Genomic DNA, 17,616 nt, shown 5'->3' with positions numbered 1-17,616 from the left:
GTCGTTTTGATGTCTTAGGGTGTGTTTATTTGGGTCTTAAACTCGAGTTGGGAAGTGAGCCTAAGGGGGCGTTTGGTAGAGGGATTCGTTCCCTGATTCGAATCATAATTCGTAGTTTGCTACAGTATTTTCTCTCATAAAAAATACACATAAATCAAAAATGGTTCGAATCACATGGTTTGAATCCTCCAACCAAACGAACCCTAAGTTTAGTGTTCGTCAAGCACATACTCAAGTGACGACTTAAGTAAAACTTGAGTTATGCAGGATTTTTTGAGTTCAACCTCATCCTTTGATTCATCTTTATTCAAGTTAGTCATAATTTTAAAAAATTAATAATAATATTTTTTTTTCTCTTATTCATTTTAAAATGTCATAATTTTTTCATTTTAAGTTTAATTAAAATGATTTTTTTCTATGCGTTCACAATAAAAAGATGAACAAAACTCCATCTATATACCTTATTAAAATTTTTCATGATCATTGAATTTTTATAAGAATGCTATCTAAATATAAATTTAATTTTTTATCCACCCAAACACAAATTTAAATAAATTCTTAATACAAATCATAACTTAAATATACACAATTAAATACAAATTTAAATTATAACTTAAACTTAATTTAAAATTTATATTTAAATTACCCTAATTTAAAAATGCAACCGAACAAATCTTTAATTCTCTGAGTTAGTCGTGTAAAAACACCATACTTCCTCACCGTACCTCTTCTTCGACCAAGACCAAATACCCTTTTTCTCAGGTCTAAACCCGAGTGCTTAACATCACCACCAGTTCGAAGAAACTTCTTTCTCATCAAAACCCATTTCCTATTTTCCTCTTAAATTGAAATTTGTCGCGAAGATGCTTAAGATTGCAGACAAAAGCTCCCAAACCCAACATTATTGCTTTGGGGTTTCTGAAGAATTTGGTAGCTCGAAATCATTTCGAAGCCTCTCCAAAAGATGATGGCCATAGACGCAAAAGCAGCAACAATACCAAAATGGTGATTATTAATGTTGAAAATGCTTTGGATTCCTTTCAGAAAATGCTTAGAACGCGTCCTCTTCCTTCAGTTGTAACTTTCACTCAATTGTTGGGTAAACTCGTCAAAACCAAACATTATTCTCTTGTCATTTCTATGTTTAAGCAAATGGGTATCAATAGAATCAAGCCTGATCATTACACTCTGAATATTGTGATAAATTGCTTCTGTCATTTGAACCAAATGCCCTCCAGTTTATGTGTCCTTAGAAAGTTCATTAAATCTGGTTATAAACCAGACACCGCGACGATGAATATTCTAATGAAGGGGCTTTTCGCTGAGGGAAAAGTTTCTGAAGCGTCTGAATGTTTTGACAAATTGATTGAGGGTGGTTGTAACCTGATGTGATCACTTATAACACATTGCTAAAGGGTAATTGTAAGACGGGCAACAGTGTTACAGCTATTAAGTTGCTCAAGAAGATGGAAAAGGTAGAGAACTGTATGCCAAATGTTGTTTCCTATAACACGGTTATCAACGGCCTTTGCAAGGAAGGGCTAATTCGTGAAGCTATGGACCTTTTCTTAGAAATGAGGAGCAAAGGTGTTGTCCCGAATGTTGTCACTTTCACCACCTTGATTGATGGGGTGTGCTTTTTAGGAGAATTGAAAGAAGCTATGAGGTTATTTGATGGAATGATAGATCATAATATCTCTCCCGACGCGCAAACTTACAGTGTCTTGATTGATGCACTTTGCAAAAACGGGATGGTTGCAAAGGCCAAGGATATGATGGAAATTATGATTCAAAGAGGCGTTAAGCCAGATGTTGTAACGTATAACTCTGTCATTGACGGCTATTGCTTGGAAGGAGAAATTGACAAGGCAAGAATGGTGTTTGATACGATGATTGGGCATGGTTGTGATGGTGACGTATTAAGTTATAGGATTTTGATAAATGGATATGGTAAGAAAAGGATGAGGGATGAAGCTCTTAGATTGTTTGAAGAAATGGCGTCTAAGGGATTAGTTCCAGATGTTGTTACCTATAGCTCTCTTATTGCTGGTTTGTGTAATGTTGGGAGAACTCGGTCTGCTCAAGATTTGCTTCACAAGATGCAAGCTGTGGGGCAGCACCCAGATATTCAAACTTTGCTAGTTTACTCGACGGTTTATGCAAAAATGGAGAGCTTGAAGAAGCAATGACATTAGTTCATAATATGGAAGAGAAGAAATTACCACTCAATATTGTGATCTAAGGTATGTGTAAAGCTGGAAATCTCGCAGCTGCAAAGGATCTCATTCACATAGTACCATGTAAAGGCTTACAACATAATGTGTGGACTTATACCATAATGATCAATGGACTTCTTTGCGGCGGCCTTGTAGATGAAGCTCTAAATTTGCAAAGAGAAATGGAAGAAAAAGGATGCCCTCCAAATGATTGCACTTACAATTTAATGATTTGGGGACTCGTTCTTAACAATGAGATATGAGCATTGCAGTCTATTGATGAAATGGTGGCAAAGGGTTTCTCTTCGGATGTTTCAACCATAGAGCTGTTTGTGGATTTAGATTCTAATGGTAAATTGGATCCTTCTTTGCAGCAAGTGGTAAAAAGGATCGTGTAAGTTCTATCCATTATTTTACTGTGGCATGATCCAACTATTGTACTCTTTTTTCAGTGTTTTTATTTTTATTTATTCTTTATTTTTGTACATGATTTGCATGACAAGTTTTTCTTTGCTTGTTTATTGCTCTATTTTGTGGAATCCAAATATAAAGTTTTACTTTTGATTATAGTATATGAGTGGACATATGTGTTTGGCCGGTAAAATTGATTGAGTTATTGGCCTTCGCTTTTGGAAGAAAAAAAAAAAAAAACTATTTTTAGAATGATTGCGGCTTACCACAAAAGAAATGTATAGATATATCTTAAAAAATAAATTGTGTTTTGGAAATTGATGATTCCTTTTTTTTTTTTTGTATTTTTTGTCACAGATTAGATAATATAGCTGTAGAAGTTGCAGTGAATCTTTTAGGTAAAGAAAATATATGATAAGCTTGGAAAATGGTGGTCAGTTTTGTTTTGTGGTATGGAGGATACTTTTTCTTTATTAATTCTACATTTAGGTATCTTCTAAATGACTATTTTGCGTCCAATTTTAGTTTAGTTTCTATTTTGTAACAGAAACATATTTTGTAATAAGCTCAAGGCAGTTCGCATAGAAAGTATTCTTGTTGCATACTACCTGTCAGAGATTATGGGAAATAATACATTAAATTTTATGCTATTTGTAGTGGACTCTGACGCTTCTCTGTCATTTCCTTTCTGAGGAAATAGGCTGATCTCCATGATTAAACTGTGAAATTTGTCATTTGGTTTTTCTAAATGTCTATGTGGTTTATGTCATGCCAAAATTACCACCTGCAATCGGGTGCAGAAAAAAACCCTGAAGGCCATATCTGGTTTTCTCTCCCGTGGTGTGTTTTACATTGAGCTGATGATGCAAATATGTATTAGCTTGTTGTGATATTGTCAAGTTGCAAGGTTTTGTGGTCAAGTTTATTAATAAAAGCTGTTTTTTACGAGTGATCCCTCAATCTTGCAGTGAAAATTTTCGCCACACTTTGTGAACTTGTAGACTTTGAGGCTCGTGTCCTAAAGAGCATCGATATGAGCCCCCGTCCAGAAGCATTTGGAGATGCATTTGCAGTGTCAATCGTGCAATAAGCGGGTTCTAAAGTCAGAAATGTCTGCCCTCCAGGTCTGTTGGGGCTTGGCTGATGATGTTTCAGCATTATTGCTTCTTCTTGGTACAAGGTTTTCTCTTTGTTGTTGTTGTTTTTTTTTTTTTTTGTTTTTTTTGTTTTTCATGTTATAACTTAATAGTTTGAATGAGGTAGACTAAAGTTGTTACAGATATAATGGTGTAAAGCTTCTGTTGCTGATTTGCATTGTTCATGAACCGAAGAGATATTTAATAAGTTGATCCTCCATTCGATGAAGGGTCTTCTCTGGATTGCAGGAAAATAAGATCTTAATTCACTACAACTTTATGAGTCATATCTCTAGAATTATTAATAGATTTAATTGCACAAATTATTCTCATCACTCTGATTTGTTAATAGATATTAGTAGCTGTTAGTTTATTAATTCATCTCAAAAGCTTTAAGTTATTAAGAGATGAATTAATAATAATTTTATACTTTAACACTCCTTTTAACGTGTGGACTGGACAATAAATAATTGTGATTAAATTAATTAAAAAACTCAACACATAAATATTTAAGCTTGAGATAAATTAAAAACTCAATACATAATAATTTTAAATAAGAATAAAGAGTGTAATTATAGATATTTAAACTCAAAATCTCTTATTTTAATATCATATTAATTTATTAATCTATCTTAAAAATTTAAATTATTAAAAAATAAATGAATAATAATTTTATACTTCCGTAGCATTAATTATTGAGCGGTTTCCTTTTCTGCTAGAGTACACAAAAGAAATGATGAGTTAAAACAATTTAGCTTCAGGTTTCTGTTTTCCTTTTTCATATCATCTTTTTTCTCCTCCAATTACACTTTGCAACTTTAGCTTGGAAATACCTTTTTTTTTTTTTAATGATTTTTAATTGCTTCTTTTAAGGCATCACGTGTAATTTTTTTTTTTTTTTTGGTTGGAAGAACCTGCAAGTTGTTAATTTTATAAATTTAAAGGCCAAAATCAACTTTTGGCCCATAAAATGTACAAAATTGATATGACATTGAAATTCAAAGTTATATTCTTGAAACATCCAAAATATACATTTTTTTTAAAGAAAAAAAGATAAATAATCCTTTTAAAATATATGGGTCGTAGAATTTTATCATTTATTATTGATTAATATTTTTTTATTAAAGAATTACATAAGTTAAAAGAGTATTAATCAAGAGAAAAAGATAAAAATATTAAAATAATACATTTAAAAGGTGAGTTTACTATATATTTTTTTAATAAACTCAGAATATAATGTATAAAATAGAAAATAACCCAAAATATAATTAACTTTGATCTAATCTGGAATAGGAGGAGACCACTGAACTTTAATCGATTAGCTGTATTGTATATTATTATTACTCATAAGACCAAGAATCAATAACTACTGGAGAGTCAATAGATTAGTCATCTAATATATACTACTCATATATATATATATATGACCATTATCGAATAATCTGGAATCGTTGATAAAAGCTGCACAAATCAAAGAACGTGTCAAAATAATGCTCGTAGATTTTGTTACGCTTATATTTATTATTAGAGTAATTATTATTAGGTACCGTTTGTGTCAATTATTATTATTATTATTATTTATATAGTCTCATGACAGGAATATTCTAGAACAGTTATTAGCTACTTTTGTTTTCCTTTATTTCTTCGATCCAACAAAACATGGGTAAGTCGTACGAGTTTTAGGATTCTTTTGAATTTGGGGAATTTACCAGCGTATGAACAAAAATGTATAAAACCATCCGTACTCTGTAATATATATGCCTATTATTTCACCAAGAAAGAGCCGATTCAGGCAATAAATTTAACGTACAATTAGTACAAACTGAGGGACTCTTTGTTGCATTATGGAATAATATATATACATATATATTATATAAATATGTCGGGTCGTACACATACGTACATCACATGCAGTAATTTCCAAAGTTAGTAAAAGTGTCTTCGAGGAAGGAGAGGAGGTTGCGAAGTTAATGGGGGATGTTCTTTTCTTTTATTTACTTTCCTTAATATAATAATGAACATATATTTATTAAAATTAATAATATTCAATTATAATTAAATTAATTAATGATTTTTTTTTAGTTTTAAGATATAAAAATTACAAATTACTTTTCTCTATAAAATGTAAATTAAAGCCATTATAATTTTAGAAAACCCCGCATTGTAGCTAAAAGAGACCAAATCCCCAAATCTCCCTCAGATTTAGGAAGGCAAGATCATTTCGACCAAGCAACAGAAATCTACTTCTTACCTACATTACAAGTCCACAGGATGACAGGAAGTTTCTCATTGCTATAGCTACATTACAAGTCCACAAAATGACATGAAGTTTTTTTTTTTTTTTTTTTCTTGTTGTTGTTGTTGTTATTGTTGCTGCAAAACTTATAAAAACATACCCGATAATCGGGTATAAAAAGAAAACAAACATACCTAATTGGTAAGGTTTAATTTTAAATTGTCACATCTGTATTGTTTATGTAATTTGAATGTTATTTTCGTTTTGATATGATTTTAACTAGATTTAACATTTAGAAACACACGATCAAAAAGCTAAAAAAAAAAAGAAAAATAAAGAAAGAAAGACCCCACAAACTCTAAGTTTCGGTTAGCATACATTTCAAAGTTAACTGCTTCGGTTAGCATACAAACTCATGTACCTGGTACCCTTTAACATTAAGTGAATAATGCAATGTTATATGCATTTAATCATTTCAAATGCGGTGAACATTTTGAAAGCAAAAAAGATCAAATGTGGTATGTATTCAACGTATGAAACAATAATTGACAGACTATATCACAATTTTTCCTTTTTGAATGAACTTATTCAGTACAAATAATCAGATCAGTATTAGCTGCACGAAGTGAATTGTGCAGAGAATGTTGGTGAATTCGCAAATAACACAATAATGGAAGAAGTTTATGGCATATACGTACAAATACTACACCATTAATTATTGAGTGGTCACACTGAGAGTATACCAATTATTGCAGACACAATATCATTGATTGGTCTATTTATAGAAATACATTTATGTATGTATATATTATCTCATTGAAGTTCAGGCTGAGCCATTCAAGATAATATATACACATCTACAAAATTTTCTCATAAGTATACAAGAGAAGATTATGAAGGAGCAATATATGAACTACTTAAGGGAAAAATTTAAGAGGATGATCGAGACTATTCAATTATAATATGATCATGAGTCTATATTTATATATATGTATGTGTGTCTATATACATGTATTTAATGTGTATATATATAGACACATACACACACACATCTAGATATACCAAGGGATATGTATACAGCTAGCTAGCTAGATAGAGGAAGTTCAAACACTCTTACATCTCTTCTTAAGCCCTGAAAATTTGAAGGTTGATCGGAAGAAGGACTCTACCTCTTCGCGGCCGGTGGATTCGAAGAAGTGGAACTCCGAAAACTTCCTCTTCCGAAGAAATACTCGATCAGAAGCCGGCTTTCTTGGCGTTGGTGGACAGCTTTGAGTTGTGGGAATCTTCTGATCCTCAGAAGTTGGCGTTTTGCAGTCGTCGTAGTACTCTAATTTCTGCTCTTCACGATCTGTTGATAATACTGATAGCTGCTCAAGTTTCGGCTTCGAAGCTTCTAATTCATGATCAAGTGGTACATGATCATCATGATGATCTTGGTGATGATCACGATCAGTTTTTGGTAGACATTTATGATCATGATCAGGTGTAGTGTTTGACATGGAGTTCACGAAGAGGGTGAATTTTGTGAACCCTAATTCCAGTAGTTGCTTTTCTTTCTTTTTTTTTTAACGAGAGAAAATTTAGACAAGAATTTGACAAGTTTGTAGTATTCTCTTTTTCTCCGATATATCTTCCGCTTGAGTCTAATCCACTTAATAGCACCGTCTCTTGTACGCTTCCTGATTTTAATATGTATTATATATATATGTGTACCTTATACGTATAGATAATGTATATATGTGTATATATATATTATAACATGTTCCAAGCTGATCTATCTTTTTCATTATTTTAGTGTTGAAGGAAAATAGAGAAGATTATGAAAGCACAGGCACTGTTAACAACGACAGCCACATTCAGCGTTTCTTTGAGTAGGGACAAATTAAGGCATGCCCTCATTTGCATTTAATGGTTAACATATAGCGGAATTAGTCTTTTCCAATTTAATTCTGACCACCCGTAAAATTCTGTTACTATAAATCTTGTTTAGTTTGCCGATTTGAGTTATTAATTTGAGTTGAATTGTAATCTTACGTGAGAGCTTTTAACTGTAACAGAAGGAATTAGATGTAACTTTCTGTAAGAGCTTTTAACTGTAACAAAACTGAAATTAAAAACTCGAATCGGTGAAATGAGCGAGATCATGTGTTAATTTCCAATTACACCCATTTAATTAATAGGAATTTAAAGAAAAAATGTAAACAAAATCTTAAATTCTATGCAAAAAAAAAATACCATAACAAAAAAGATATAGTTAAAATATTTGTAAAGAATCCCATGCATACAGTGTGCATAATATATAGCTGTCAAATCAAAATCTTTATCAATCTCTCCTCCTACTTGTAGTTGTCTGTATTAATACACAAACGGCCTTCCTTAGCCGCATTGGATACCATTTCTTTGGACATTCGGAAGTAATTTCCTACTTGACTTACGTGTATCCATCCAAACATAATATTCCACTCATCAACCACTATCATTTTCCCCTTCTCAGTACCATAACCAATCACTTCTTGCCACGTGCCTCATTTTTGGAATTATATGTACTTCTGTGACCAAAACTCCAAACCTCCGTCCAACTTTTATGATAGGGGTGAAGCATAGGATTACTTGTTAGTAAGAGTGCGCACATAAAAGAATGAACCAATTCACAAAACGCCAAAGAGAGTAAAACTAAAAACAAGGGGTAAATTGCGGTTTCGTTTATTTAACCGATTCGAATTTTTAATTTTAGTTTTGTTACAGTTAAAAGCTCTCAGAAAAAGTCACACCTAACTTTTAAAAGCTCTTATAGAAAGCCACATATAAACTCAAATTGAAAACTCGTATCATCGAATTGTGCCCTCATTCAAAATTTCTTAAAAACTCTCAGAAAAAGTCACATCTAATTTTCTCTACTACAATTAAAAACTCTCAGAAAAAGTCACATTTAATTTTTTTTACTACAGTTAAAAACTCTCACATAAAGGCAAGCCTCAATTCGGATCATCGAACTGTGCCCTCATTTGTATTTAATGGTACGTTTTGGCATTTTATTCTCAATAATTTTCTTTGGCACACTGTGCCCTATATTTTTCAGTCTTTTCCAAATCAACCATTTTCTTATTTGTTAATATTTTAAGGGAATTTGCCACATAGGTGGCTACACTAATCTTTTTTTGCAACATAGGTAACTCTTTCTGTATTTTCCATTACTCTTCTTGCTTTGTTCTTCAATGTCTTGAAAGAATTTCTTGAGAATAAAACCTCTCTTTGCAAAATTCAAAACTCAAAGACACATATTAGCAAATAAATGAAGGGTGTTTCATTGTCGTCATCAAAATACACATAGGAACCAACACTTAGAAAGTGTAATTCAATATATCATGAGTTTTAAACCCTTTTTTAAATTCGGCATGAAATACTTGTCGAGTATATTATCTGTCTACGAGGCTTGGGACAATACTATTAGCTTGTTCTCCCGTCTCTAATTACACTACAAGAAACATGGCTATTAGTGAATACAAAAAGTCATTGCAAAAAATATAAAGTTGTCGCAAATGAATTTTTAGCGACCACTTATCATTGCAAACTTGTCACCACAATTGATTCGTCGTAAAAATAATTTTTTCGACGATAAACAGTCGTCGTTATTATATTTACGACGACAATCGTCACAAATGAGTCGCTGCAATTATTTCGTCGGTTACATCGTTAAGATGACATGGGATTGAGTATTTACGATGACATTTTACGAATTAAGTCATCGCAAAAGATGAAGAATTGGTTGACGTGGCTTATATTTTTTGCGACCACATTTGTCGTCGCAAATAATATTTTAATTTTTAATTTTTTTTTCTCATTTTAATAATTAATTTCGTGACCCTTAGCTTTCTCTCGACCTCCACGACGTCGTTGAGGTACAGCATCAGGTACTGTAGAATGAAATATATTTAGTGATCATATAATACTGATGTAATTAATTTAAAAATTTATAATTATGTTCTAACAAACCAGACTCACAGTGTGATGGCAACCTATAAGGATCGGGTGGAGGCTGCGCTCCCCCTGAAGAGCCAGCACATGTAGCGACTGGGCCAGACATGATTGCTTGTTATGAAGTTTTTATCAAATTTTATGAAAATTAACACAAATGACTATTAACTATTTTAAAATTTTTATTTTTATTTTTTTTAATTAGTAATATAATACTAATTAAAATTTTCATTTAAATTTTTTAATCATCATATATATAATTCATTTTTTTAACTTCTTAATATTTCCATAGGTCGCCTATTTTTTAATCATCGTCACATAACCATCATCAAATAAATTTCATACAAATTTCAATCTAATTACCATAAATTTCAATTTCAATTCTAATTTATATTTCACAATTCTAAATCCATAACCACAAACTAAATTTAAAATCCAAAACAAAACCACAAACCACAACCAAAATACCAAAATCAATTTATAAAATACTAAAATATTAACTCACAAAATCCAAACCCACAAACACCGGGGGTTGGAAAACGGTATGGCAGCAGGGCTGGGAGGGCGATGGCGGCCGGAAAATGATGACGATGGCCAGAAAAACGGGCGGCAACGGCAAGGTGAAAACTCCATTTTTTGGACTTTTTCGGAATATTTTTCTCCACAAATGAAGAATTTGAAGATAGAATGATATATTTATGCTTTTTTTAGAGTTTTTGGATGGATAAGGAGAGAGAAAACCGAGAGGGTCACCGGAAAAAATGGAGAAAAGAGTTCTGCGATTGTGTTTATACAGGTAGATTTTTGTGACAACATTATGTCGTCGCAAAAAATATAAAATAGTCGTCGTAATTAATATAAAAACGACGTCGTTCTTCTTCACCTCATTAATATTTCTAAGAATATTCTTGAGGAATATACCCGTGCTTAGTTTTTACGACAACTTTGTTAAAATGTCGTCGCAAATAATTTTAAGAAAACCGCCAAACTTTCCGCCCTTTTTTTTTGGGGAAATTTAAACAAGTCGTAGCAAAAAATAGTCGTTCTTGATAGAGTTTTCTGGAACTCTTTTTTGTTACGACACATGTCATTGTAAAAATAGTCGTTCTGAAAAGAATTTTCTGGAACCATTTTTTGCAACAACTTTTCAATATGTTGTCACAAAAAATAAAGAAATATCTAGAACCTATTCAAGGGAAACCGCTAAATTTTTTGCCTCTTTTTGGCCACGACACCGTCAACTGTAAGTATCAATATTTGTGACGACATGTCGTCACAAATAATGGACAAATTGGTGCCAAAATTGTTGGCGCCAATGGCTATTAGCGACGACATGTCGTCGTGAATAATTTATCAAATTTTAGCGACAATATGTCGTTGTAAATAGTGAAATTTTGTACAACGACATGTCGTCACAAATAGAGAATGCAACGACAAGTCGTTCAAAAATTTTATTTTCTTTTTGGCGATGACATGTCGTCGCTAATATTGTAATTTTAGCAACAATAAATGTCATCGCTAATAACCCTTTTTGTTATAGTGTTAGTATCTCTGATGAGTTTGATGCCAAGGATATAGCTATAGCTGCTCGCAAGTCTTTCATCGAGAATTGTTTAGCCAATCACTGTTGATGTTAATTTTATAAATCATTTTCAGCGATTAGAATATCATCGACATAAATGACAAGAAATACCATGTTTGTTCGTTATTTTCTTGTAGATACATGTCACTTTTGCACTTTTATCAAATCCATAAGATTTTATCACTCAGTTAAATCTAATATTCTATGATCTGGAGGCTTGTGTAAGTCCATAGATGAACCTTACAATTTGTGAACGTTTTGCTCTAGCCCAGTAGCCCTTTCTCAATGAACCTCTTATAGATGGTCATTCAAGAATGTTGTCTTAACATCGAGTTGCCAGATTTCGTAATTGAAAAATGCAGCAAATGGATAAAAAATCCGGATGGATTTAAGTACAGGGACCATCGCATAGAAGGTTTATTCATAATCAGTACTTTATTTTTGGGTGTAACCATCGACTAGTAGCGTTGCTTTGAACGTTTCAACTTTTCCATCCACGCTTTTTTTTTTTTTAAAGATCTGTTTGCACCTAAATGGTTTAGTCCCTTAAGGAGCATCCACAAGTTCCCAACTTTGTTAGAATATACATATTTTTGTTTTCTGTTTCATCGCATCTTGCCATGATTTAGATAATAACTTGAGTTAAAGAGATAGGATCATCAACTTGTTCATAAACAATTGCTTCATAAACTTCTCAGATTTTCATGTAACGATCTGGTTGTCTTATAAACAGTGACGAAACTAGGACGTTTTAGTAGGAGGGACCAAATTAAATTTTTTTTTTTTTTTTTTATCATGATTATACTAACATCTATTTATGTAACGATTTCTGTTTATTAAACTCATGACAACATATGAAAACATCAATATTACCTGTAAAAATGAAAAGAATATTTTATACACTTCCACGTAACATTTTTTTCTCAATAAAAGAGCAGTAGACATGTTAAATTCACATACCTCAAAACATCAATTTTAAGGCAAAGCAACAAAAGATTCACCACCCAGACAATAGAAACTAATAGAAACTCTAGAGCCTTTATGAAAGCATACCAATTCGCTCTAACTAAAGCCAGTACAATCCCTTAATCAACAATAAGAATAAAAAGGTGCTAAAACGATAACATTTAAACAGATTGCCATGTTATGTATCCTAAATGAAAAAGGATCACAAAAGCTTTCTTAAATGAACTGAAAAATAAACCCTATATGAAAAAATAATTTCAAAGAGAATTCATAATATGAAATTCGATTAGAGTTTGTGCTTTTTACCTCTAATCATCCGAGAAAGAACAGAATATTTGAGAAATTTTCTTAAGAGAAGTCTGGTTAGAGAGTTTGTGCATTTTCTCACGAGCCAAACAGAGAGGGAGAGAGAGTGAAGAAACGAGAAAGGTGAAGAAGAGAAGGATGAAATAATATTTTTTCTTTTTTTGAGTATGAGATATAGATATTTTAAAAACATGAATTTTTTGTTTTTTGAATTTTTAAGATTTGACAACAATTTAAAAAAAACAAAAAACAAAAATAATTAATATGATTATCATGTTTTTAAAAAAAAAATAAAAAATGATTTAATTAAACAATACCTAAACAACTCTAGACCCCATTCACTTCGTTAATTCGAGTTTAAAATTTGAGTTTTTTTACAGTAAAAAACTCTCACAAACAATCACATCTAACTTTTTTACTACAGTAAAAAGCTCTCACATAAAATCACATCTCAACTCGAATTCTAAACTCGAATCAGCGAAATGAACGAGGCCTAGTATATTAAAAAAGAAAAAAAAAATAGCGTTTTGTCAAGGTCGGGGCCATGGCCACCCACAGCACCCCTAGTCCCTCCGTCATTGCTTATAAACCTCCTATAATTGTCGTGTCATTAACTTGCGGGCCGATCTCATCCTATGCTAATTCTTCAAACACAACTTTATCTAGAATTGTAGTTCGTTGAAATGAATAATACTTTGTTATCTTGAATACTACGTATAGAAGAAGCCTGCATTTGAGCCTCTAAGGTATCTTACAAAAACAAGTATCTATACTTCAGTACGCGAATCCAATTTGTTCACCTTTGCCCTTTTTAATATGAACACGAAGTCTTCAAATTTTTATCAGAGAATATATTATAATAAAAAGATTTAAATTATAGTTCAATCAAAACTTATGAAACAAAACACGCAATTGGCAAAGAGAAAATAATATGCTCATTATTGTTGAAGGTCAACTCTATCAATTCTAACCAACCTTTGATGACTTTCGATACTCTACTTATAATGCCTAACTTTTTTCTCTTGTTCAGTTCGTAAATTCGAGTTTTCAATTTGAGTTAAAGTGTGATTTTATGTGATAAATTTTTTATTGTAATAGAAAAAATTAAATATAACTTTTTATAAGAGATTTTAATTATAATAAAATTTTAATATGTGAAATAAATTGGGCCTTTATTTTGCTTTAAAGAGTATTCATGGCGTTCACTTAGATGTCAAATCGTCACATTCGTGATATGGCTTTTTACTAACTTTTTTTTTTTAAATTGAAAAGCTTAACTTTCTCCATTACGCCACATATTGAGCGATATCATATGCAAGTGCAAAATTCAAACCAAAGAAAATTATAAATGAGAAAAGGTCTTAGCCGTATCGTTTCCTTTATATATATATATATATATACGATCCGTGAAATTGTTGATTATGTGATTAATGGCATTTACAATTGCAAATTAATCTGTAATATTAATGCAGCATTATTGCACAAAGAAGCCGGCCGAATCCCATGCTACTTAATTTAACTTCATTTTACCGATTTGAGTTTAAAATTTAAATTTTGTTACAATAAAAAGCTCTTAGAAACAATCACATCTAATGTTTTTGCTACAGTGAAAAGCTCTCATATAAATTTGAATCAGCGAACTAAACGGATCCGAAATAAATTATTTTTTATATAGGTACCCTATTAAATAAGGATAGCTAACCCATGTTTAGGACACAAATTGTACCCACATGTCACATGGCAATTATGGCATTGTGTGGAGGAATAATAAACAAATAATGAGCTGTACAAATAAACATAATTAGATTAGGGCCCTAAAGGTGCCCTATGAGGAATTCCCTTTCTTCTCCTTGATGAAGTGGAATGAGGTGGACGAAACGTGCTTTGGTACATTTCCTTGCCATGATCAGCTTGTTTTATTATTCCTTCACGCAATTCCTCATCTTCTTCGTCTTCTTCTAATTCTTGTTGTTTTGATGACAATATTCTTCTTGCCATAATTCCTTCCCTACTTCCCACTACTCCTTTCTCATTCTTTGCGCTCAAGATAAAGTTGGCATCCCCGTTTTTCTTTATTCCTACAAGCTATAATGTTGGAAACAAGAATATCTATATTAATTAAAAAATTGTAATAGTCAAGGAAAACCGTATATTATATTATTAGAAGTAGACATGATTTAACAACTAGGAGTTTATTGCAAAAAAGGAAAATGCATCTTCTTGAATTGTCTTCACAATCTATGAGCCAACTAATAGTAATAAATAAGTACTCTAATTGGCCATCTACTAATTAGAAAACACATGATAATTGTGAATGTGATGTACGTTCTAATTTGTTGGTGAATATGGCTAAAACTAAGACGGCAATGTATATTTACCCTTTTTTAAAGTTTGTTTAGCTCCTTTCCCGAAAAAATAAACAAATGATAAAATTAGTGATAATTCGGAAACTTATTAAGTGAATGATATATATATATATATATATATATATATTAATCAACCAATTTTAATACTTAAGAAAAACCATATTATAGGGACCATAATATTGGAAGTTGGAAAACATATGTACCAACTTTTTGTTTGTTTGTTGAAAGGACACATATATATACCATTTTACAGTTGCTATATACGATTATTAAGTGGCAACAGTATCACCTAGAATTGTAAACACGATTCTGATTAAATCAATAGTAATAAGTACTCCAATTGGTTGTGATCTAGTAATGTTCTAACTTACCATATTATACATATACTAAAAAGAGAGGACGGGATTTACTGTTCATGCTACAGTGTAATAAACAGTGTCTTTCCCGTTTTAGCCCTGTTTTTTTCTTCTGATGAAATTTTAATTACCGTTATGTCATGTTTGTAAAATTATGATATTGCCCTTCATTTTAGATTTGTGTGCGTTTATTTGTATCTATCTATAAGAGTACTATAACATGGTACAAAAACTAATACGCAATTTATTTGGTAAATTAGACTAATAATACTAAGTCTGGAATATATTACATAAAATTGAGAAATTCACTAAATGAGTAATATAGAGAAAACTAGAGAAAGCGTATGTATACAAATATATATATATATATATATATATATATACATATATACATACATATACCTTGCATCCCAGAGAACAATAACGAAAAGGGTCCAAGAGACTTCTTCCACAAATCTCACAAACATGAGGACCCCCTTTGACGGCAGTTCTAGGCTGAGGCCTCTCATTCAGAAATAAAACTCTTGCACTGTTTATTACATATGTCTGAACTTCACTTATGTCCAATGCCTTCTGAATTTCCGCTACCCTTACCACATCATGGTACGACGACCTTCTGATCTGCGACAATATTAATTATTTCAAATTATATACAATCCCAAAATTCCATATGATCAAAATTGTTTAGCTAAAGATTAAGCATATATATTATGCCAATTTAGATTAATAACATATATTAGAAAATGTTTCCGAACTGCCAAATTTTAATCACATTCAGCTACTTTTCCACACTGATTTGATTTTGAATTTCCAACCCGCTAGATAAGTCTCCTAAGTACCCTAACTTGCAGTAACAGTATAAAATTAAAAAAATATATATATGGAGATATAATACTGCGTACCCATTAATTTAGATATATATAACAAAACAAGGTAAATGATACTAAACTGTTATAATAAGATATATTCAGCATTTATGTGTCTAATTTAATTTTAACGCTCATACACATTTCAGTATTGTATTATGAAGATAAGTCCTCTTCTACCTTTAAAAAATAAAAAACAAATAAAAAAAATAAAAGTCCTCTTCCTGAAAGAACAAAAAAAAAAACAAACAAACAAACCATACACATAATGCATATATGTACCTAGATAAGAAGATAAATGTTTCGGTCAATTTTGCTTATTAATTTAACTTTGATGTTCAACATAGTTACATATACGTAAGGTGTACGTACCCATATGGGTAAATGATTGTCAATTTTGCTTCCTAATTTAATTTCGATGTAAAAAAAAAAAAGGGGGGGGGGGAGAGAGAGAGAGAGAGATGCATTGTATCTATCGATTACGTAAGTCCAAAAGAACACCAAATGTGAGATGAAGAAAAAAGCAAAAATGAGACGATAAAAACTATGTGTAAACGCACTTGAATAACGAGGTGATCCTTGTGACGGGAAGATCGGCAGTAGAAGCAGAAGGCGCCGCCGTGGCAGTCGAGGCAATACATGTTGCATTCGCTGCGCGGGGCGTCGCGGTGTGCACCGCAGACGGAGAAGAACGCCGTCGATAATAATGCCTCCAGCCATGGCGGGGCAAGTATTCTCTCCTACATACCAAAAATAATAATAATTATAATGAAACCCTTAAATAAAATAGCCGAGAAATAAAAATCAATATTCCCGTAATGTGCACTACCATTATCAAGGTTGATCAATCCAAACTTTGTAATTGAGAGAGAGAGAGAGAGAGAATGAGAGAGAGTTTAAAGAAGATGAAAGTGTTAACATAAGATTCATCAGCAAACAAAGGATTATAAGTTAAAGGGACAAGATGAGTAATAATTAAACAGGAAAATTAATATTATATGATTAATGACCTTTATTATATAAATATATACACTAAAACTAGGTGTCATCCACGGTTGTGATAGAGTGATGGTAGGTCAAGTGGGTTTTGGACCGTTGGATTTAGGAAGAAGTGGAGTGTTTGGGGGTCACGCAAATGCTCTTTTTTGTTTTTTTGTTTTTTTTTTTTTGGTACGTTTCTTTGTAAAGGCACAAAGG

General features: G+C 31.7%; 3 protein-coding genes across 3 annotated transcripts; 1 reads left to right on the top strand and 2 right to left on the bottom strand.

Moving 5' to 3' along the window:
* Positions 1 to 1,400: 1,400 nt before the first annotated feature.
* LOC112094175 (pentatricopeptide repeat-containing protein At1g62680, mitochondrial-like) lies at positions 1,401 to 2,230 on the top strand. Its single transcript, XM_024174460.1, has one exon. It carries the CDS (start codon positions 1,467 to 1,469, stop codon positions 2,187 to 2,189), a length of 723 nt encoding a protein of 240 aa, XP_024030228.1. The 5' UTR covers positions 1,401 to 1,466; the 3' UTR covers positions 2,190 to 2,230.
* Positions 2,231 to 7,102: 4,872 nt separating this feature from the next.
* Positions 7,103 to 7,501, bottom strand: LOC21395002 (cyclin-dependent protein kinase inhibitor SMR2). Its single transcript, XM_010111618.1, has one exon. The coding sequence runs from the start codon at positions 7,499 to 7,501 to the stop codon at positions 7,103 to 7,105; it is 399 nt and encodes a 132-aa protein (XP_010109920.1).
* A 6,950-nt stretch (positions 7,502 to 14,451) lies between these two features.
* On the bottom strand, positions 14,452 to 17,344 carry LOC21395001. Its single transcript, XM_024174459.1, has 4 exons — positions 17,249 to 17,344; positions 16,980 to 17,159; positions 15,956 to 16,174; positions 14,452 to 14,916 (listed from the first exon to the last, which is right to left on the bottom strand). Exons 1-4 carry the CDS (start codon positions 17,249 to 17,251, stop codon positions 14,638 to 14,640), a joined length of 681 nt encoding a protein of 226 aa, XP_024030227.1. The 5' UTR covers positions 17,252 to 17,344; the 3' UTR covers positions 14,452 to 14,637.
* Positions 17,345 to 17,616: the final 272 nt, after the last annotated feature.

The sequence above is a fragment of the Morus notabilis genome, unplaced genomic scaffold (genome assembly GCF_000414095.1).
Source record: "Morus notabilis unplaced genomic scaffold, ASM41409v2 Scaffold2224, whole genome shotgun sequence".
Taxonomy (NCBI): domain Eukaryota; kingdom Viridiplantae; phylum Streptophyta; class Magnoliopsida; order Rosales; family Moraceae; genus Morus; species Morus notabilis.
Note: the sequence above shows the minus strand (reverse complement) of the source record. Positions and strands in the feature narration are given on the sequence as shown.

Excerpts from the sequence above, each read along its gene's own strand:
- LOC112094175 (XM_024174460.1), top strand. The coding sequence starts at position 1,467 with ATGGAAAAGGTAGAGAACTGTATGCCAAATGTTGTTTCCTATAACACG.
- LOC21395002 (XM_010111618.1), bottom strand. The coding sequence starts at position 7,501 with ATGTCAAACACTACACCTGATCATGATCATAAATGTCTACCAAAAACT.
- LOC21395001 (XM_024174459.1), bottom strand. Across the intron at positions 16,175-16,979 it reads AGGATCACCTCGTTATTCAA|ATCAGAAGGTCGTCGTACCA; the intron begins GTGCGTTTACAC and ends ATATTGTCGCAG. Across the intron at positions 14,917-15,955 it reads ATTGTTCTCTGGGATGCAAG|CTTGTAGGAATAAAGAAAAA; the intron begins GTATATGTATGT and ends CCAACATTATAG.